The sequence below is a fragment of the Ctenocephalides felis genome, unplaced genomic scaffold, assembly GCF_003426905.1.
Source record: "Ctenocephalides felis isolate EL2017-DRISC unplaced genomic scaffold, ASM342690v1 CF-g0.4_SCAFFOLD_01753, whole genome shotgun sequence".
Taxonomy (NCBI): Eukaryota; Metazoa; Arthropoda; class Insecta; order Siphonaptera; family Pulicidae; genus Ctenocephalides; species Ctenocephalides felis.
The window spans coordinates 1-16233 of NW_020537907.1; the positions used below are offsets into that span (position 1 = coordinate 1).

The 16233-nt window shown below is 27.9% G+C and overlaps 1 protein-coding gene across 1 annotated transcript in view; it reads right to left on the reverse strand.

Annotated features, from left to right (window-relative positions):
* Positions 1 to 3391: 3391 nt before the first annotated feature.
* Positions 3392 to 16233, reverse strand: part of LOC113374368 (GTP-binding protein Rit2-like) — a 30187-nt gene continuing 17345 nt past the window's right edge. Inside the window, exons 3-8 of the mRNA XM_026614461.1 lie at positions 10511 to 10516; positions 9464 to 9681; positions 7084 to 7175; positions 5062 to 5254; positions 3793 to 3893; positions 3392 to 3580 (exon numbers count right to left, since the gene is read on the reverse strand). Of these exons, the coding sequence (XP_026470246.1) occupies positions 3392 to 3580; positions 3793 to 3893; positions 5062 to 5254; positions 7084 to 7175; positions 9464 to 9681; positions 10511 to 10516 (799 nt within the window). The remainder of the gene's footprint in view (positions 3581 to 3792; positions 3894 to 5061; positions 5255 to 7083; positions 7176 to 9463; positions 9682 to 10510; positions 10517 to 16233) is intronic.

The window sequence follows — 16233 nt, forward strand, 5'->3', positions numbered from 1 at the left end:
AAAATTAAATTAGAGGTATAGTTTCATTAGTTTACTATCATAAAAAAATGAAGAAGAAACATGGAAAACAATAACATTGTTATAAATTTGAGATTCGCTAAAATTTTACTTGGGAATCCAAGTGATACGTATTTAGTATCAAAGCAATCAGAAAAGCAGAAAGATGATTATAAGAAGATTAAAGTAAATTCTTACATACAGTTGAACTTTGAATATTAATGATAATATATAAATTATATATTTTTCAAATGTATCATTTACTATATTACCTGCCGATAGCAGAATACAAAACACCAGAGAAAATTTCATTTTGCTGATTCGAGCAAAATATCAATTCACTTAAGATCGTTAAGATGTAAAGTGACATACAAAGTTGCAAATTGCTCATTCTTATATAGTAAACCAGCTGGACGTTAATTATATTTGACTTTTACCCCGAAATCAATCAAAACAACATCACGGAATCTAATTGATAAACAAAACCTATCTTTAATGACTTAGGATTGTGTAATAATCTATTTGGGAAAGTGATTAAATACCAATGGGATTAAAATTATAATTGATTCGATTTTTTATATGAAATATTTTTCTAATTTTAGTATAAAATATTATTTAGATTTTATTGTAGAATTTTTTAGAAATACCAATTGGTAAATCAATTTTCATCCCTAAACCAGAGCTTCAAAATAATACTTTTTACTATTGATTAATGGGTGCTTCATAATGTTAAGCTCATGGACTCGTGTGGACGTAGTCGTGAGCTCGAAATCCGCTCTGGACAATCTGACATCATGCAATAGCGATGTCAATTCTCACATGATGTTTCCATTTTGGGCACTGCGGTGTGTAATGGCAATGGGAAATCTTTCGCATTATTCTTCTCTAAACCCAGTTCAAGTTTAACTCATTATCAGCCCTAGGGCAGTGCTACCCCTTATTTTTTTTCTTTTAATTACTGTTTGCTTATGAATAAATAAATGAATAAATTTAAAATTTTTGATAACAAATATAATAATCACTTCAATATTAAATAAAACAGTTCATAAATAAAATGCACACACATTTTTATTATCACATTAAAGTTTATATTACACATTTTGATCAATAATAATATAGATTTTATATTTTATTTAAATATTCCTTTAACTTTGATATATACATATTAAAATACCTATGGTAGATTGTCATTAAGATAATTCTTTACATGGAAGATTTATCTATGAATAATGTGAAATAATACCTATAATTATATTAAAATTGAAATCAATAGACTAACAATAAGTTTATTATAAAGACTAATGATTATAATGAATTTATTTCGTTTAAATGTAAAGGTTTTGCCTGTAGTTTTTTTACAGTTTTCAAGTTTGAATTACATTCAGAATATATCATTTCAAATAATTTTTTCAAACTTGAATTTTTAAATTTGTGGGACATTTCATTTTTTTATTGTAAATTAAATACTAGACACACATTTACTTAACAAATATTCGATAGATATAAATTAAATGCAAAGGACTGTTACATACGTTTTCTTGAAAATATTTTTATTATTGAAAGTTATAGTAATTTTTATTAACATTTTTTGATAATATATGTAATACAATTGTTGTCAATTTTGAAATTTGAAAAATTGTTAATTTAAAAAAAATTAATTACCAATGGAAAAATACTTTATTTTACATTTTTATTGCGCATTGGCATCAATTAGATGTTGCGGATAAATATTGATTAAAATGTTGGATTAAAGTCTGTAAAAATTATAGAAATATTTCAGGTCGATGGTGAAAGTCAAAGGTTGCCTAGTATCTCTTAAATTAAATAAATTGCTGATGCAGTTCTTCATTAGATGAGAAATTGCAATAATTTTGATAAACCATGACACGGTACTTGCGCGTTAAAATTATTCTATCAAAATATTTACAAGGAATTATATTATAAAAATCCAATTTAATGCGAGTAAATTGCATTTCAATTCTATGTTGAATAACTTTGATACCTAAAATAAAATGTAATTTTTGCTGTAATTAAGATTCGGGACTATTTGACAAAAATAGTTTTTCTGTATATTTTACAAAAAATTCTTTTGCTCTGTTGCATCAAAATATAACACTTCTACTAGAAAATATGTTTGAGTCCTTTGCATTTAATTGCTAATATGTTTAATAAATATTATACAATAAGGAAATATAAAAATATCACATCAAAGATTATATTCTTATAAAACTTAACATTTATGATAGAAAATCTAAAATTTAAAGAATCGTTAGAGATTAATTGACATAGCTTTAGAATGTTATAAGATATGTTAGTACTAATAGTATGATTATGATTAATTATTATTAATTCTAACATAAACCTAACATACACTGTAAGTTATGATATATTATTTCAGTATTTATTATTAATAATTAAAAATTACAACCAAATAAATAATTCAACTCTAAGAAAAATAACAATAAATAATTTTATATATTTTAAAAAATTAAATTAAAAAATCATGATTATATTTTTTAAAAACACTATTAAACTTAAAAAAATTCTAGTTATAAATATTGATTATGAAAAAAACCATAGAGGTAAATTTAATATCTTTAAAAATAATACTTATTTAGTGAAAGATTTAACTCTTTAAATACAATATTAAATATTCTGCTTAATTTTAAGATTTATTATGCATTTTTAAATTTGATATACGTAAGATCTATTTTTCGTATTGGCAAAATAGTTTGTGCTTAAAGTATTGATTATTTTATCATAAATTACTTTGAGAACGGATTATGTATTTATTATTGTCACATATGTTAAATATATATTTATATTTCATATGCTACATGTATATACATAGAAAATCATAATTTAAATTAAAATATATTAATAATTTTTGGTAATTAAGGAAATTAAACTAGAGTAATGACTACTCTCAGAATTCATGATTGGAAAAGATGATAATTAGAATATAAAATTAGAAAGACAGTTACATAATGTATAGTTTCATATGATATTAATAACAATCTTGTATTTTAATATTTAAAATTATTATTCTAGAAATTTATTTTAAATTTAAAATGACAAGATTTTATCATAAATTGTTGATACAACAATCGCCAATTTGTCACCTGTGACAAAATTCTGCATCTCAAAAATTAAATGCATTTGCCTGCATTTTTATTAAAATATCTTCAAAACATTCTTAATATTTCTACGTCATACACAAACAAAAATTAAGACAGCCATTAATTATTAGTAATATCATTCATAATTATGTTTATTACTTTAAAGCGATAAACCATTTGGCCAAGAACATCTGACCATTATTATTATTATTCCAGCCTGAATGCAAAGGCCAGCTTTATTTCATTCAGGAAGTCGACGATTTTTTCATTTACTTTCATAGAACATGTAGATTTTCGCAACTTCGACTTTTCGTGATGTCGTTGATGCAAATTTTTTGCAAAAGTTCTCTTGCCAAATGCAGAGAGACGTGAGTTCTCGAATTTTTCAATTTTCCGTTTGATCCATTTGAGGAAGTGCTTTCTTGTTGCTGACGTTTTTTGTCTCGAGATTCTTTTAAACGAACCTAGGAAGTTGAAATAAATAAAGTAATAGTAATATAAATAATTACTTAAAAATATTTAGATATTTATTTAACTATTAGAAGACAACAACAATGGTCGTCCTTTTAGTTGTGACATATTTCAATATTTATTATTTGTGACTTCTTGTTCTTTTACTGGGAAATGTAAAGTTACATCTATTTATTTAATAAAGACAAAAAAATATTAATTCTACCTGTTTCAGTATTCCAACTAATAATTCGTCCACATTGTGTTGAATTCCACTCGATGTTTCTATAAATTTGCATTCACGTGAAGCTGCTAAAGTTTTTCCATCTGTAATATTAATTTACACAATTTATTAGAAATAAAGTTTTGCAATTCGACTCTTGTTCCATACTCAAGAATGCAAAGGTGCAGATTTTTCCAAAATCGGATTATTTTCACATACTTGTTGTGCAAATTTGTTGTTTCTATTGCAATCTACAATCTCTTGTACCCGATGTTTTCTTTTGTTAAGACTCATGTTTTTTAAGAAAGACCATCATATTAATAATTCGACAAAGCAAATCCACCTTTTGTTCCTTAATTAGGAAATTACCAAAGCTAAAAGCTTAAATTAATATATAACACAGCTCATGCCTAATGAAACATTTTCACCACACAATGGCTCCATATAATTCATCACAATTCAGGATCCAGAACCGCACAGACCATTGTCTAAAATAATATATTTTCATACACAAATGATTTATGGTCATTAGTTTAAAAAGCGTGAGGTCGGAAAGTAAAGGAATACATATGAATAAAGAATATATCTACATGTCTCGTTTGCGATTCCATTATAAAGGTAACTTCAAAGGGCAGCTTTGCTTTTACCATTCATTTTTGATGGGAGATTTAGGCTCTTTTCGAAAAATGAAGATGCGACAAAATCACAGAAAGAAAAGAAATAATTTGCATATAGGAAAATTTCTTGTGCATAAGGAAATAAGCGGTTTTTGTTCAAATAATGAGAATGTACTTACACACACACACACACACATATATATATATATATATATATAATTTGACTAATTAACAGTTAAAGCGTTGAAAAAATATACATTTGTTAAGATAAATTGCAATAGCTGTGATTTTTGATATATTGGGGAAAGTCTACAATAAGAATGATTGAACATATTTATAATTATAACTGCCTAAACAATTTAAAAACACACTGAAGCTCTCTGAATACAGTTCTCCTTTTAATCATATTTTCAATACTAATCAGAATCACCGACCATTCTTTATAAAGAATAAAATGTGTTGAGTCAATAGTGATCGTAGACGATTTGCAGAATCTGTTTTCATTATTCTACATTATCTCAGTGTAAACAAACGTAGTTCCTTTTTTTTCATTTTTCTATACGCTATCAAAACTTGACAAATACCTTATTATTTCAAAAAATTACATTTACTTTACACAATGAGAATAATTAATTATTTTTTTATTATTTTTTACCTGCATTCGGTATGACTCTGGCCCTCGCCAAATCTGCTTTATTTGCCACGACAATCACTGATTTGTCCTTCGTAATATTTTCTTGCCACAAATAATTCAAAGTTTCTTCGGCAAACTGAAAACTGTGTTTGGCGACCACACTGTAAACTACCACACATGCGTGTGGCTCGTATGTAGAGAGAGAATTTTCAACCTGGAAATTAAAAGATATAAGAATTAATTAATAATAAAGTTTGTATTAGTCAGTCATCGAACCAGAAAAATTAAGAATACAGCTTCTTGGTATAAAAAGATTAAATTTCCATTATTATATGGGGTATTTAGACGATTCCTTCAAGTTCGTAACGTGGTTCTAATTTTGGATCAAATTTATGGTCATCGTTTTTATCTTTAATTTACTAATTTTTATACCCTATTTTTTACTCCTTGTTATGAAAATCTAATAAAGCTTAGATTAATTGGCCGCAAGCTTTTTTAATTTCATCTAGCATGTAATCCCGAGAGGAAAACTTTAATCCTCCATCCAACCTATATTAATTTTCGTTTGTTCCATCAGATCCTTGATGGCACTTAGTATATAATATTAATTTCCATAGTAATTTCTAGATAAAATTTAATCCATTTTGTTTATAAAGTGCATTGACAAAATATTTCAACTAAAGGTATTTAAATTTCAAGCACTTCAATAGTCATTTTAGTTTGCACTAAAAACGACATGGTGATCATTTTTAATTATTAACTCCTACTTCATCGGAAAATATCATCTTCAGATGTTCATTTAACTTGTACAATAAAAAACAAGCATTTACAAAGGGTACACGGTTTCTGTGTTTTCTTTCCTGGAAAAGCTAAAAGTGTAATTTGAGGAAAATTCTAATTAAATTTCAGTGCAACTTTCGGAATAAGGACGTGTATGAAATATGGCAGGGTGGTATGATTAATTAAAAATAATTCAGGAGAACTTATAAATCAGAAAGCAGATTTCGTAGTATTTGTGTGAGGGGTTTTATTTAATTTACAACGAAATGAAAATGCCTACTCATGTTTCACACTTCGTGAAAAAAAGAATTTTCAGAGAATTAATTATAAATTTTTAAATTAGTTTTTTTCCAGTTGAATTTTGAGATAATTTAGAAATATTATTATTTCTTCAACCATTTCATTATAAACGATAACGATTTTATTAAAGCTAAAAATATATAACATCTATCTATAAAGTAACATAAAATTTTATAACGACTTAATGGCCATGCTAAATTATTTAATTAACTTTGAGGTTCTCGTAAACGTTTTAATGAACACCAGGAAATTTCATTTGTTATCGTAACGCAGTTATTGCGTAATAAATGTTTCAGAAAATATACAAATTCAAATGAAATATCTTTTTTTAATAGTAATAAACTTATGTAACTTACTTGTAGGATATATATTTTATAATTAATTTGTTATGTTATGTCTCAATGTTAGAATTAAAAAACTTACATGCAAAAATAAATAAATGATGAAATCAAAATATATGAAATGAATTAGCAAAATGGAGAATAAACTTGATAAATTAAATTCTTTTCAAAAATTTTTAAAAATCTCAAAGATCGATTGTTTCATAATTCTAAAAGAAATTTGAATCGTTTTTAAAAAAAATAATTTTTAGTACGGGAAGTTCCAGCAATTTGCCTTAAGGCACAGTGCCATGCACCAATAGTTTCATATTTCGATGAGTACTTTCTTTTTGTTTTCACGAATCTGACGCTTTCATAAATTTCAGACCTTTCGTCCTATGTTCGGACGTCTTTTCGTTTTATTATATTGGCCATGAAGGTAACAAACTTCAGAGCATTAAGCTTTACACGGAATGGTTGCTACCCCTGGTAGAGGGGGTAGCAGAGTGTTTTAATTGAACTAGTTGTTCACTTCAAAATTCATAAATCGTAAAATTTCATAAAATTCTATTTATTAATTAACTTCTTGCAAAAATAATTAAAATTGCATGAGTTTTTTAAGAATAAAATTTCTTCCACTTACCGACATCTCGACCGCCGGATGATCGATAAAAGTCATCTCACTCTCTTCTCCGTCCAGTAATACGGAAACTGTTTTTTCACCGAATTCTTCATCTGAAAAATATGAAAATTTAATCAGAACCACCCAACGAGAAAATGTTATTGTCGCACAATATCATATTGATATTTGTATAATATTTTCGAAAGGAAAGGCACAGCTTTTTGGCAAAAATATGTAAACACCGTGGGTGTGATTCGAATTGATAGGTCGGATGATAAAGGAAATATTGGGTTGAGATTGGTCAAGGGAATAATTTTAATAAGGAATATTTTTATTATGTTATAAAAATAAGTCTTTATCATTGAATTTATTTCAAATGGGTTTCCAATCGCATTTACCTTTACCTCAGATATTTGTATCAGAATCTCGATCAAATAAAGTCGATAAATAAATTGTTTCTTGATGCTGACGAAACTACCTTAACGAAGTATAAATCTGTGTTCAGATGTTGAGTCTACACGATAATGCTTTTACGAGAGTTTTAGAAACATTTTGATAAATCATTTTCTTAACTTTGCTTTTCTCTTTGTTAAGATTATTTTTCTGAAGCTCCACGATTCATTAGTAATTTATAAAAACTAGTTAACAATTAACCCAGTTCTAGTCATATTTCACCTATTTCTATTACCATATGCAATATTTTGATAAATTATTTTTGCAATTTTACTAGGTGGGTTTCTGTTATTCCAGCTAATTGGCTGTGACATGAAATATAGTAAAACACAAAATTTGATTACATCACATAATAAATATGTACATAGGACGTAGTTAATTAAATTTAAAATATACTGAAATTGTTAGATAATAGAGATGCTGTAGCAGATTCATTGTTTATAGATAATTACTTGTTTTGTTTACACGAACGATGATATGTTATTTCAGAATTCATATGAAATTGCAATTGTGTATGAATGTAATTAGCGTATGAAATTTTTGTTAAGAATTTATAATGCGTGAAATTGTTGTTGGAATATGGGTAATTGCCATATATGATATGCATTTTATTCTGTTCCATAAATGCTCTTATTTTAACTTTCAGAAGGAAAAGTTTATGTATTTGCCTTTCCTTTTTGTCTGTTTGAAGTCACTTTGAATCCTTTGAGACCAAGTATGAGTGTAGTTGCATGTATCTATGTGTGCAATTTGGCATGTAAGCCAAAATTTGGCTTTTTGTCGAATTGTTCTAAAAAACGTCTGTATTTGCTGAAACTCCTTAAATACTCGCTTGAATTAGTTTTGGGATCGAATTAATTGAATAGTGCAAAAATATTTGTCCATGTTTTCGCCAAAAATTCTGGTATCAATTAGGAATGGGAGACATTGCTGCATCAAATTGATGATAAATCAGATCTATTAGATAACTTCTAATAATGAAATAATCAAACACTTGGACGGATCAACCGTTGGGTTGCTATCTAAAAATATCACATAATGAGAAGTTTTAGCCCAATTGCTTGTAGAACGTAAGGTTCTGATTGTTGGCCGGGCCTTGTTAAAATATTTAATAGCTAAATTCGAATTTCAATATTTATTTGCAAACTTTGTTTTATATTTCAATTGTCATCAAATATGATTACGTCAACTTCTACAATATTTCTTGATTATTACATCTACATTATATCCCGATATAGTACATAGTACCCACGGTGTTTTATATACTAATGCCTTTAGATTAGATCTTGATGGAACCGATAAAAGGATCATTGCGTATATCCTAGCACGCAAGAATAGTTAATCCTCACATTTCCAAGTTCTAGGAGATTTCATCACGTCAAGTTATTGTTAGCTACTGCCCTATATGCAAATTTAGGAATTTGGTAAATTACTTTTTAACGTGCCACCCTTAACAAGTCTTAAGTAAAGAAAGTTGGAATTTTTATGATGTGACACAGGCAAATAACGGTGTAATAAGTGCATTTGGTGTAAAAAATACAGGAAACAATGAGACAAATATGGTTTTTAAATCAAAGACTTGAAGTCAATTGGAACATAGAGATTCACATGCCATAAAAATCTTACATCTTCTGTTGCTTTTTTGAAGTACACTGTATCTACATGCAATTTTTTTGGTCACTTTTTGACCAAAAATCACTTCATAAGTTTATTATTATAAATTGTCTATTACAATGTTTTCGTCTTACCGAGGCTGGCATCATAAGTATTCATGTACTCCGAAGTCATAAACTGAGAAACAAGGGCAGTTTTCCCCACACCCGAATCTCCCAGCATAACAACTGGATATTTAGTAATATTGGTCAATTTTTGACCAAAAATCACTTTATAGGTTTATGATTAATATAATAACTACAATAAATTGTCTATTACAATGTTTTCGTCTTACCGAGACTGGCATCATAAGTATTCATGTACTCCGAAGTCATAAACTGGGAAACAAGGGCAGTCTTCCCCACACCCGAATCTCCCAGCATAACAACTCGATATTTGGGGTTTGGTGGAGGCTCCCCGGGGCTCGACGGTTCCGAAGTCGACTGCGATATTGAACCGACGGCCAAATAGCCGGCCCCACAACAATTGTCAAAGGGCGATCTGTCTGAGGCCCTGGAAGGATAGAAATCAAATTTTATAAAGATACATTGCTTATAAACTAAATAATGAGTTCATGTATTTTAGTAAGGTGACCATACTTCCCGGATTGGCCGGGACAGTCCCGATTTTCCGCCTTGCGTCCCGGATTTCTCTGAAAGCAATATTTGTCCCGGATTTAGGTGTTTTGTTCCGGATTGTCCCGGATTTTTAAAAATGTTTTGATTGTCAATATTTTTTTAAATATATTTCAACTAGAAAATTTTAACAGAAAAAATTTGCATATAATTTTACACCAGTTGCTATTTATTTACACCATTCTATACATTATTTCATAAAATGCTTTGAACGAATCCACGACGTAATATTATATTATTAAGTCGAGAGCATAATATATTGAATTACGAACTGAGGCACCTGATATCAATATGAGAACATCCGTGATCTAATCAAATTTTGCTTATTGTTAAATTTATTAGATATAAACGTATATGTATAACTCGGAAATGAAAGCGGAAACTTGGTTCATATGATACAGAAACGTACTTCTTGGAAATAAAATTAAAATTCACATTTTGTAATATATTAAAGAATATTTTACATTATTTTGACTATATTTATTTGGAATAGATAATCCAAATTTTGAGCTATATATAGGCTCTATTTTTTTTAATATTTATTGAATAAACATATTAATATAACTTATCTGACGCGTTTTCAAAGTAATATTTGCTCTAATTTCAGAACAATTACGCCCTAATGCGTAAAATCCATTACAAATATAATAATTGTATTGAACGTGTTTCAACCATATTTTATTTCATTGACGTTCATTAAGTGATACCTATTACTACAAATACTTCATTATTACTTTAATAAACTTCAAATGCATTCTTTCATTTAAAAAAACAATTGATGTGTATGTATAAACCAATATTTGCTGCAAAATTTAATGGTTTAATAAATTTCTATAATCAGATTTTCACTCATATGCTCAGCAACAAAGTTCATAAACTTATGTCCAAGTATCTGAATTTCATATAATGGTAATTCCTCAGAGTATTCCCAATCCTCTGAGATAATATTTTCGATAAGTTCTGTTTCCAAATCTATGAAGCCTGAAATTCCTAAAACGATATAGCCTCTTCATGATCGAAATTGAGAACATACCCGAAACTTAATTCTAAATTGCTTGGTCGACCGAATCGGGATTGACGTTTTATGAGACCGGCCTCCGGTTAAAACGTCTGACATTTCAAGGTATCGTCGACACATCATATCAGTTGTAATCAGATACTGCTAATGAAATTGCATACCCCGTCCGAGGTATCGATTTATGATCCATCTGCTGACAGGTTGAGCTAACGATTATAATTAATTGGTAAAAAATGTAGTGCGTAATGGTATCATCTTCGTTTATTCTATTCGACCAGGCAGAAGTTGACACAAGCCTATTTACTTATTTATGGCAAAGACATGGTAGAGTAATAGGTAATTCCAAGATATTTTGTTATTCAATTAATTGATCAATAATTCCCAGCCATTTACTTTTCCTCCCTCTGAATTTACTTTCGGCTTTTTCTTTGGTAAGAATTAGGAGTCCGTCGCCTTAACGCAGAGCCCAAAATATTTGCCCAAAACTCTGTAAAATCATCTCGTAACCCTATAATATTTTAAGGGGCTTGTTTTGACTATCAACCTTATAACCATGCGAAATTTAATCCAAATCCCAGAAAAGTAGACCTGGGGTTCTCCTTTTTAGTTGAACCAAACCAAAGAGCTTTAATCAAAAGATTCAATCCACATATTGGCAGAAAACTCTGTAAAATCATCTTGTAACCCTATAATATTTTAAGAGGCTTGTTTTGACTATCAACCTTATAACCATGCAAAGTTTCATCCAAATCCCAAAAGAGTTAACCAGAGGTACTCCTTGTTAGCTGCAGCAAACCAAAGAGCCTCGATCAAAAGATTTAGTCCAAAAAGTTGTGTCTGTCAATAATTCCCATTTACCTATCCTCGTAAAAATTAGGAGTCCATCACTTTAACGCAGAATTATATACATTCATTATATATTATTAATAAAAATATAGAAATTTGTTTATGCTGGTTACCTTTTTTATTTAAAAAATATATCCATTATCTTACTTAAAATATTTTACATACATATATTTTATATACATTTATTATACATTATTATTAAAAATCTAGTAATTTGTTTATGCTGGTTACCTGTTTTATTTAAAAAATATATCCATTATCTTACTTAAAATATTTTATAATCTATTACATAAACAATTAATTTATGTAAAAAAATTAGGAATATTTTTTATCAATTAAACTTTGTCAAATCAGTATGCAATGTTAGTAACCACTGACATAAATTGACAATTTGTCAAAATTTAAAACAAAATTCATTAATCAAAAAAAAAGTAAAAATATTTAAAAAATCAAAAAAAAAAAATAATATACCTAGCAAACGAATAGTTTTTCAAAATTTTAAAGTGAGTTTGTGACTATAGCATTAGAAAATGTATATAGTAAATGTATTTATGAATATGCTGGCAACAGTTCACGACAGGTTTTTTCCGCGGTTTAATCCATTCAACTGGTTTTCGGATCGTACGGCTCGTAGCCTTCCTACTATTCCTTTAGAATATGCGATGGCAGGTGAAAAAAAAATTGAATTAAAAATATAAATCATTCTCACAACATAGTCATTTAAACAAAACTTATGAATATAATATATCAGAACATATGTTTTAACAAAATTAACTTTTTTCTCTTATTTTGAATTTTCCTTTCCCTTTCTCTTTTGTATTTCGTCTTAGTCAAGTTAGATTTTTCTTGATCCGCTCAATTTTCACCTGACAAGGATGTAGATCAGAAATCATGGCTTAACTCTGAATTAAATTTAAGATGAGATACATGATTATTTTGGATATCAAAATTATTAAAATGGTATTTTAGGGACTTATGTGATGGCAGTCGCCGTAGTCGCTCTTTGCGCGTTTGCTTGGTTACGAGTCCGAGCTGGCGGCAAAAGCGGCCGCGGTACTTCTGGAAGATCCAAAACTCACGTGAGATATTATCCTTGAAATACATAGTTTTGGAACAAAATTATCCAGACCATTACAATTTATACGAAATAAATATCCTTCCCCAGCGTGAAGGTCACTCTTCTAAAACTTCTGAAAAAGAACGGGAGGAAAAAGTTAAGAGTGGCACTGGAAGTCACAAACTGAACGTTCCAGTAGAACCAAAAGATGTAGACGAAATGGACGATGCTGCTAAATTAGAAGAACTTGATGAAAAATGCAGACATCAGCGTACTCCTTTTACGAAATAGAGCTCATTATATCTATAATGAGAATATTTTCCATTCCTCACAAGAAACTTCTCTAAACTTCAAGAACACCCAAACTTCAGTAACATGTAACTTTAAATATCTGTATATTTTCGTCGAAATAAAATCAAAAAAAAGATCATTAATAATAGAAAAAAAGACTTTATGAAGATAGATAGATAGAGGATTTAAAACCAAACAAATTTATTCTTTAGTACAGAAATTATCTATTTTAAAATATTTTTCAGAAATTACAAAAGTTCCTTAATTCAATATAATATTGAATACTATGTTTGTTTTAGTTTGTAAAACAAAACTGTTAATTAATACTTTACTTTAATATTTTTTTCAAATAAGCTATTCTAAAATATTTACGTATTCACCACGAATTATGCATCCATGAAAATGGATAGATAATAACGAAAAAATAAAATTACGAATTAATTAAAAGTTTTAATTGAAAATATGTTTACAATGCAATAAGTTAGATGATGTTATAAAACTTATACAAATTGTAAAATAAAAATAAAAATTCTCAAATACTATGCTGCACCTAGGCAAAACGTGCTCTCAACCTAAAACTAGGCAAGTTTCAGGTCAGAGTGTAAGTTCGCATATCTCGCAAACTACCGTATGAATAAATTTAAAATTTTTGTCACAGTTTTGGTAAATTATAATAACAATGTGTGCCAAGTTTAATTAATTTCGCATGATCAGCCTTATTACCTTTCATTTGGGTCCAAAATAACATTTTCCAAAGGACATGTGGTATTGCAAATCATTAATGGTCGAACGATTGACTAATTCACACAAGGATATTAATTAAGTCTTTGATATTTGAACGTCAGACCTTCTTCGTGTGCAAATAACTTTAAAAGGACTATTTAAATTCCGAACATATGTTTATAAATTAGAGATGGATATTGGAGTATAATGTTGTTGCAAAACTTTTGCCAATGAAATTGTTTTAAAATAACTCATATGCTAAAATGGAAAGTGGCTCACAAAGTAAAGATAGTAAAAATAAATATTTAATATATGATATAAAAAATCAACTATTATCTAAAGTATTATATTACAAAACAACTATTTTAATCACACACCTATTAACAATTTGCGATAGACTTAGAAACAAAATACCATAATAATAAATAAATAATAAATAAATAATACCATAATAATAAATATTCTACTTATAAATTATATAGTTTTTTCTTAATTTTACGTTTATTTAATTTGATTTGTTTTGAACCTTATTTTAGAATGTAAATAGAATGCTGTTTACTTTAGAAATTTACAAATTTTTCTGAAAATTATTTCGCACAATTTTTGACAAATAAAACAAAAACAAAAAAACTAATGTACGTCAAATACAATGTAGACAGTTGACAATTTTCAAATGTACTAAATTTTTATAATAATGTTTACTTAAAAATACAAAAACATAGCAAAAATTAAAAATTAAAAAAAAAGGTTTGGAATAACATCCTAGTAAATTGTAAGGTGGTATATTCTTTATATTTTAAAAAATTAATATGTTATGACTTAATTGACAAATTATAAAATTCCTAAGAGGTTAAGATATATATTAAAATCTTACATTAGAAAAAATGATGCAAAAAAATATAATAACTGATGCTATAGGTATGAAAATTTTCAGAAAAGTGAACCAAATATAATTAGAAATGATATAATGATATTTTGAAATGCAATATTAAAATATTACATTCCACATTAAAAGTTTGATTCACTCTACTGATTTTTTTTACCACCAGCAGTGATTTTTTCCGCAAAATATGCATGTAGTTTAAATTCAATTTGCCTCACCTAATTATTGGAAAAATAAGAAAATTTTATTTTCTATAAATGATAAATTTGGTGTACTTTCCCTTGCATTCATTTTTAAATTTCTTCTATTTCAGAAAGATGGACGCAATCTTAAATAAATTCATGTTTTGGCGCGGGGAAGATCTGGCTCCGCAAAATATGTTATCAGAAGCGGTTATGGCCGAGGAAATGGTCCAGGAGACATCTAGGGCCACTTCGGAGGGAATTACTGTGGAAATGTACGCTATCTTGACAGTCGCAGCTATATCTGCCATTTTCATGTTCGGAAAACTCAGAGATAGAAGGAAACCAAGCGTGGGCGCTCCAGAACAGGCTGAGGTCAGTGAATTTAATTTGCTTAAAGTGGTGAAGGGATATATTTGCTTAAAATTGTATTGGGAGATTTATTTGATGTTGGATAAACAGATAAGCTCTCACAATCTATCAACTGATCAAAACTAATAACAAAATAACCATGTTGGGAAAAATGTTGCATTCTTTTTTATCTCGTAAACTTTATTGAAAACTATATTCCATTCTATATAACAATACTCTATTTCCATGTTTTCAAAATTAATCCAAATTGAATTTTGTTTATTTTGATGGGAATTTTAAAATATGATTTAGTTCTAAATAAAGCTCTCTACATATTGCAGAATACATGCATATAAATGCAGAATTAATTTGGAAACATAACTGAAAGTTTTGTGAATTGGATTTGTTTCGAAAACTATAGCCATACGGTATTTACATTGATTTTATGTTACTACAATGTTTCATTCGCTTAAATAATAATAATTCAAATTATAAAAATTTAAAATCTTCTATAAATTGATTACTCACATGCACAGGGTGCCCCAAAACTCAACGTCAAACACAAAAGATATGATAGTAATAATCATAACTACCACAAAAAAAAATTGAAAAAAAAAATTATCTCATGTAGTTTGAAAATTATGAGCTTTTAAGTGCAACCTAGAGCTTTGATGAAAATGTGACGATTTTTTGGTTACTATGTTAATTTTGTTCATTTTAGCTTGGAATCCGTAATAAAAAAATATCACTTTTTTACCAAGACTATAGGTTGCACTTAAATACCCAAAATTTTGGAAGTACGTGAGATATATATTTTTTAAAATTTTTCTCATGATAGTTACGATCAATACTTTTTCACTCCTTTTTTGGTTACTTTGAGTTCTAGGACACCCTGTATGATATTATATGCAGCAAATAAATATAATTATATATTCAAATGTTTTTTTTTAAATATTCTTAATAATATTATTTTAAATTTATGATCTTTATGAATTTTACATTAATCGACATCTTGAATTTGTGCGGTTATCAAATATTTTTTTTATAAATTTATAGTAACTATAACTTGATATCAAAAC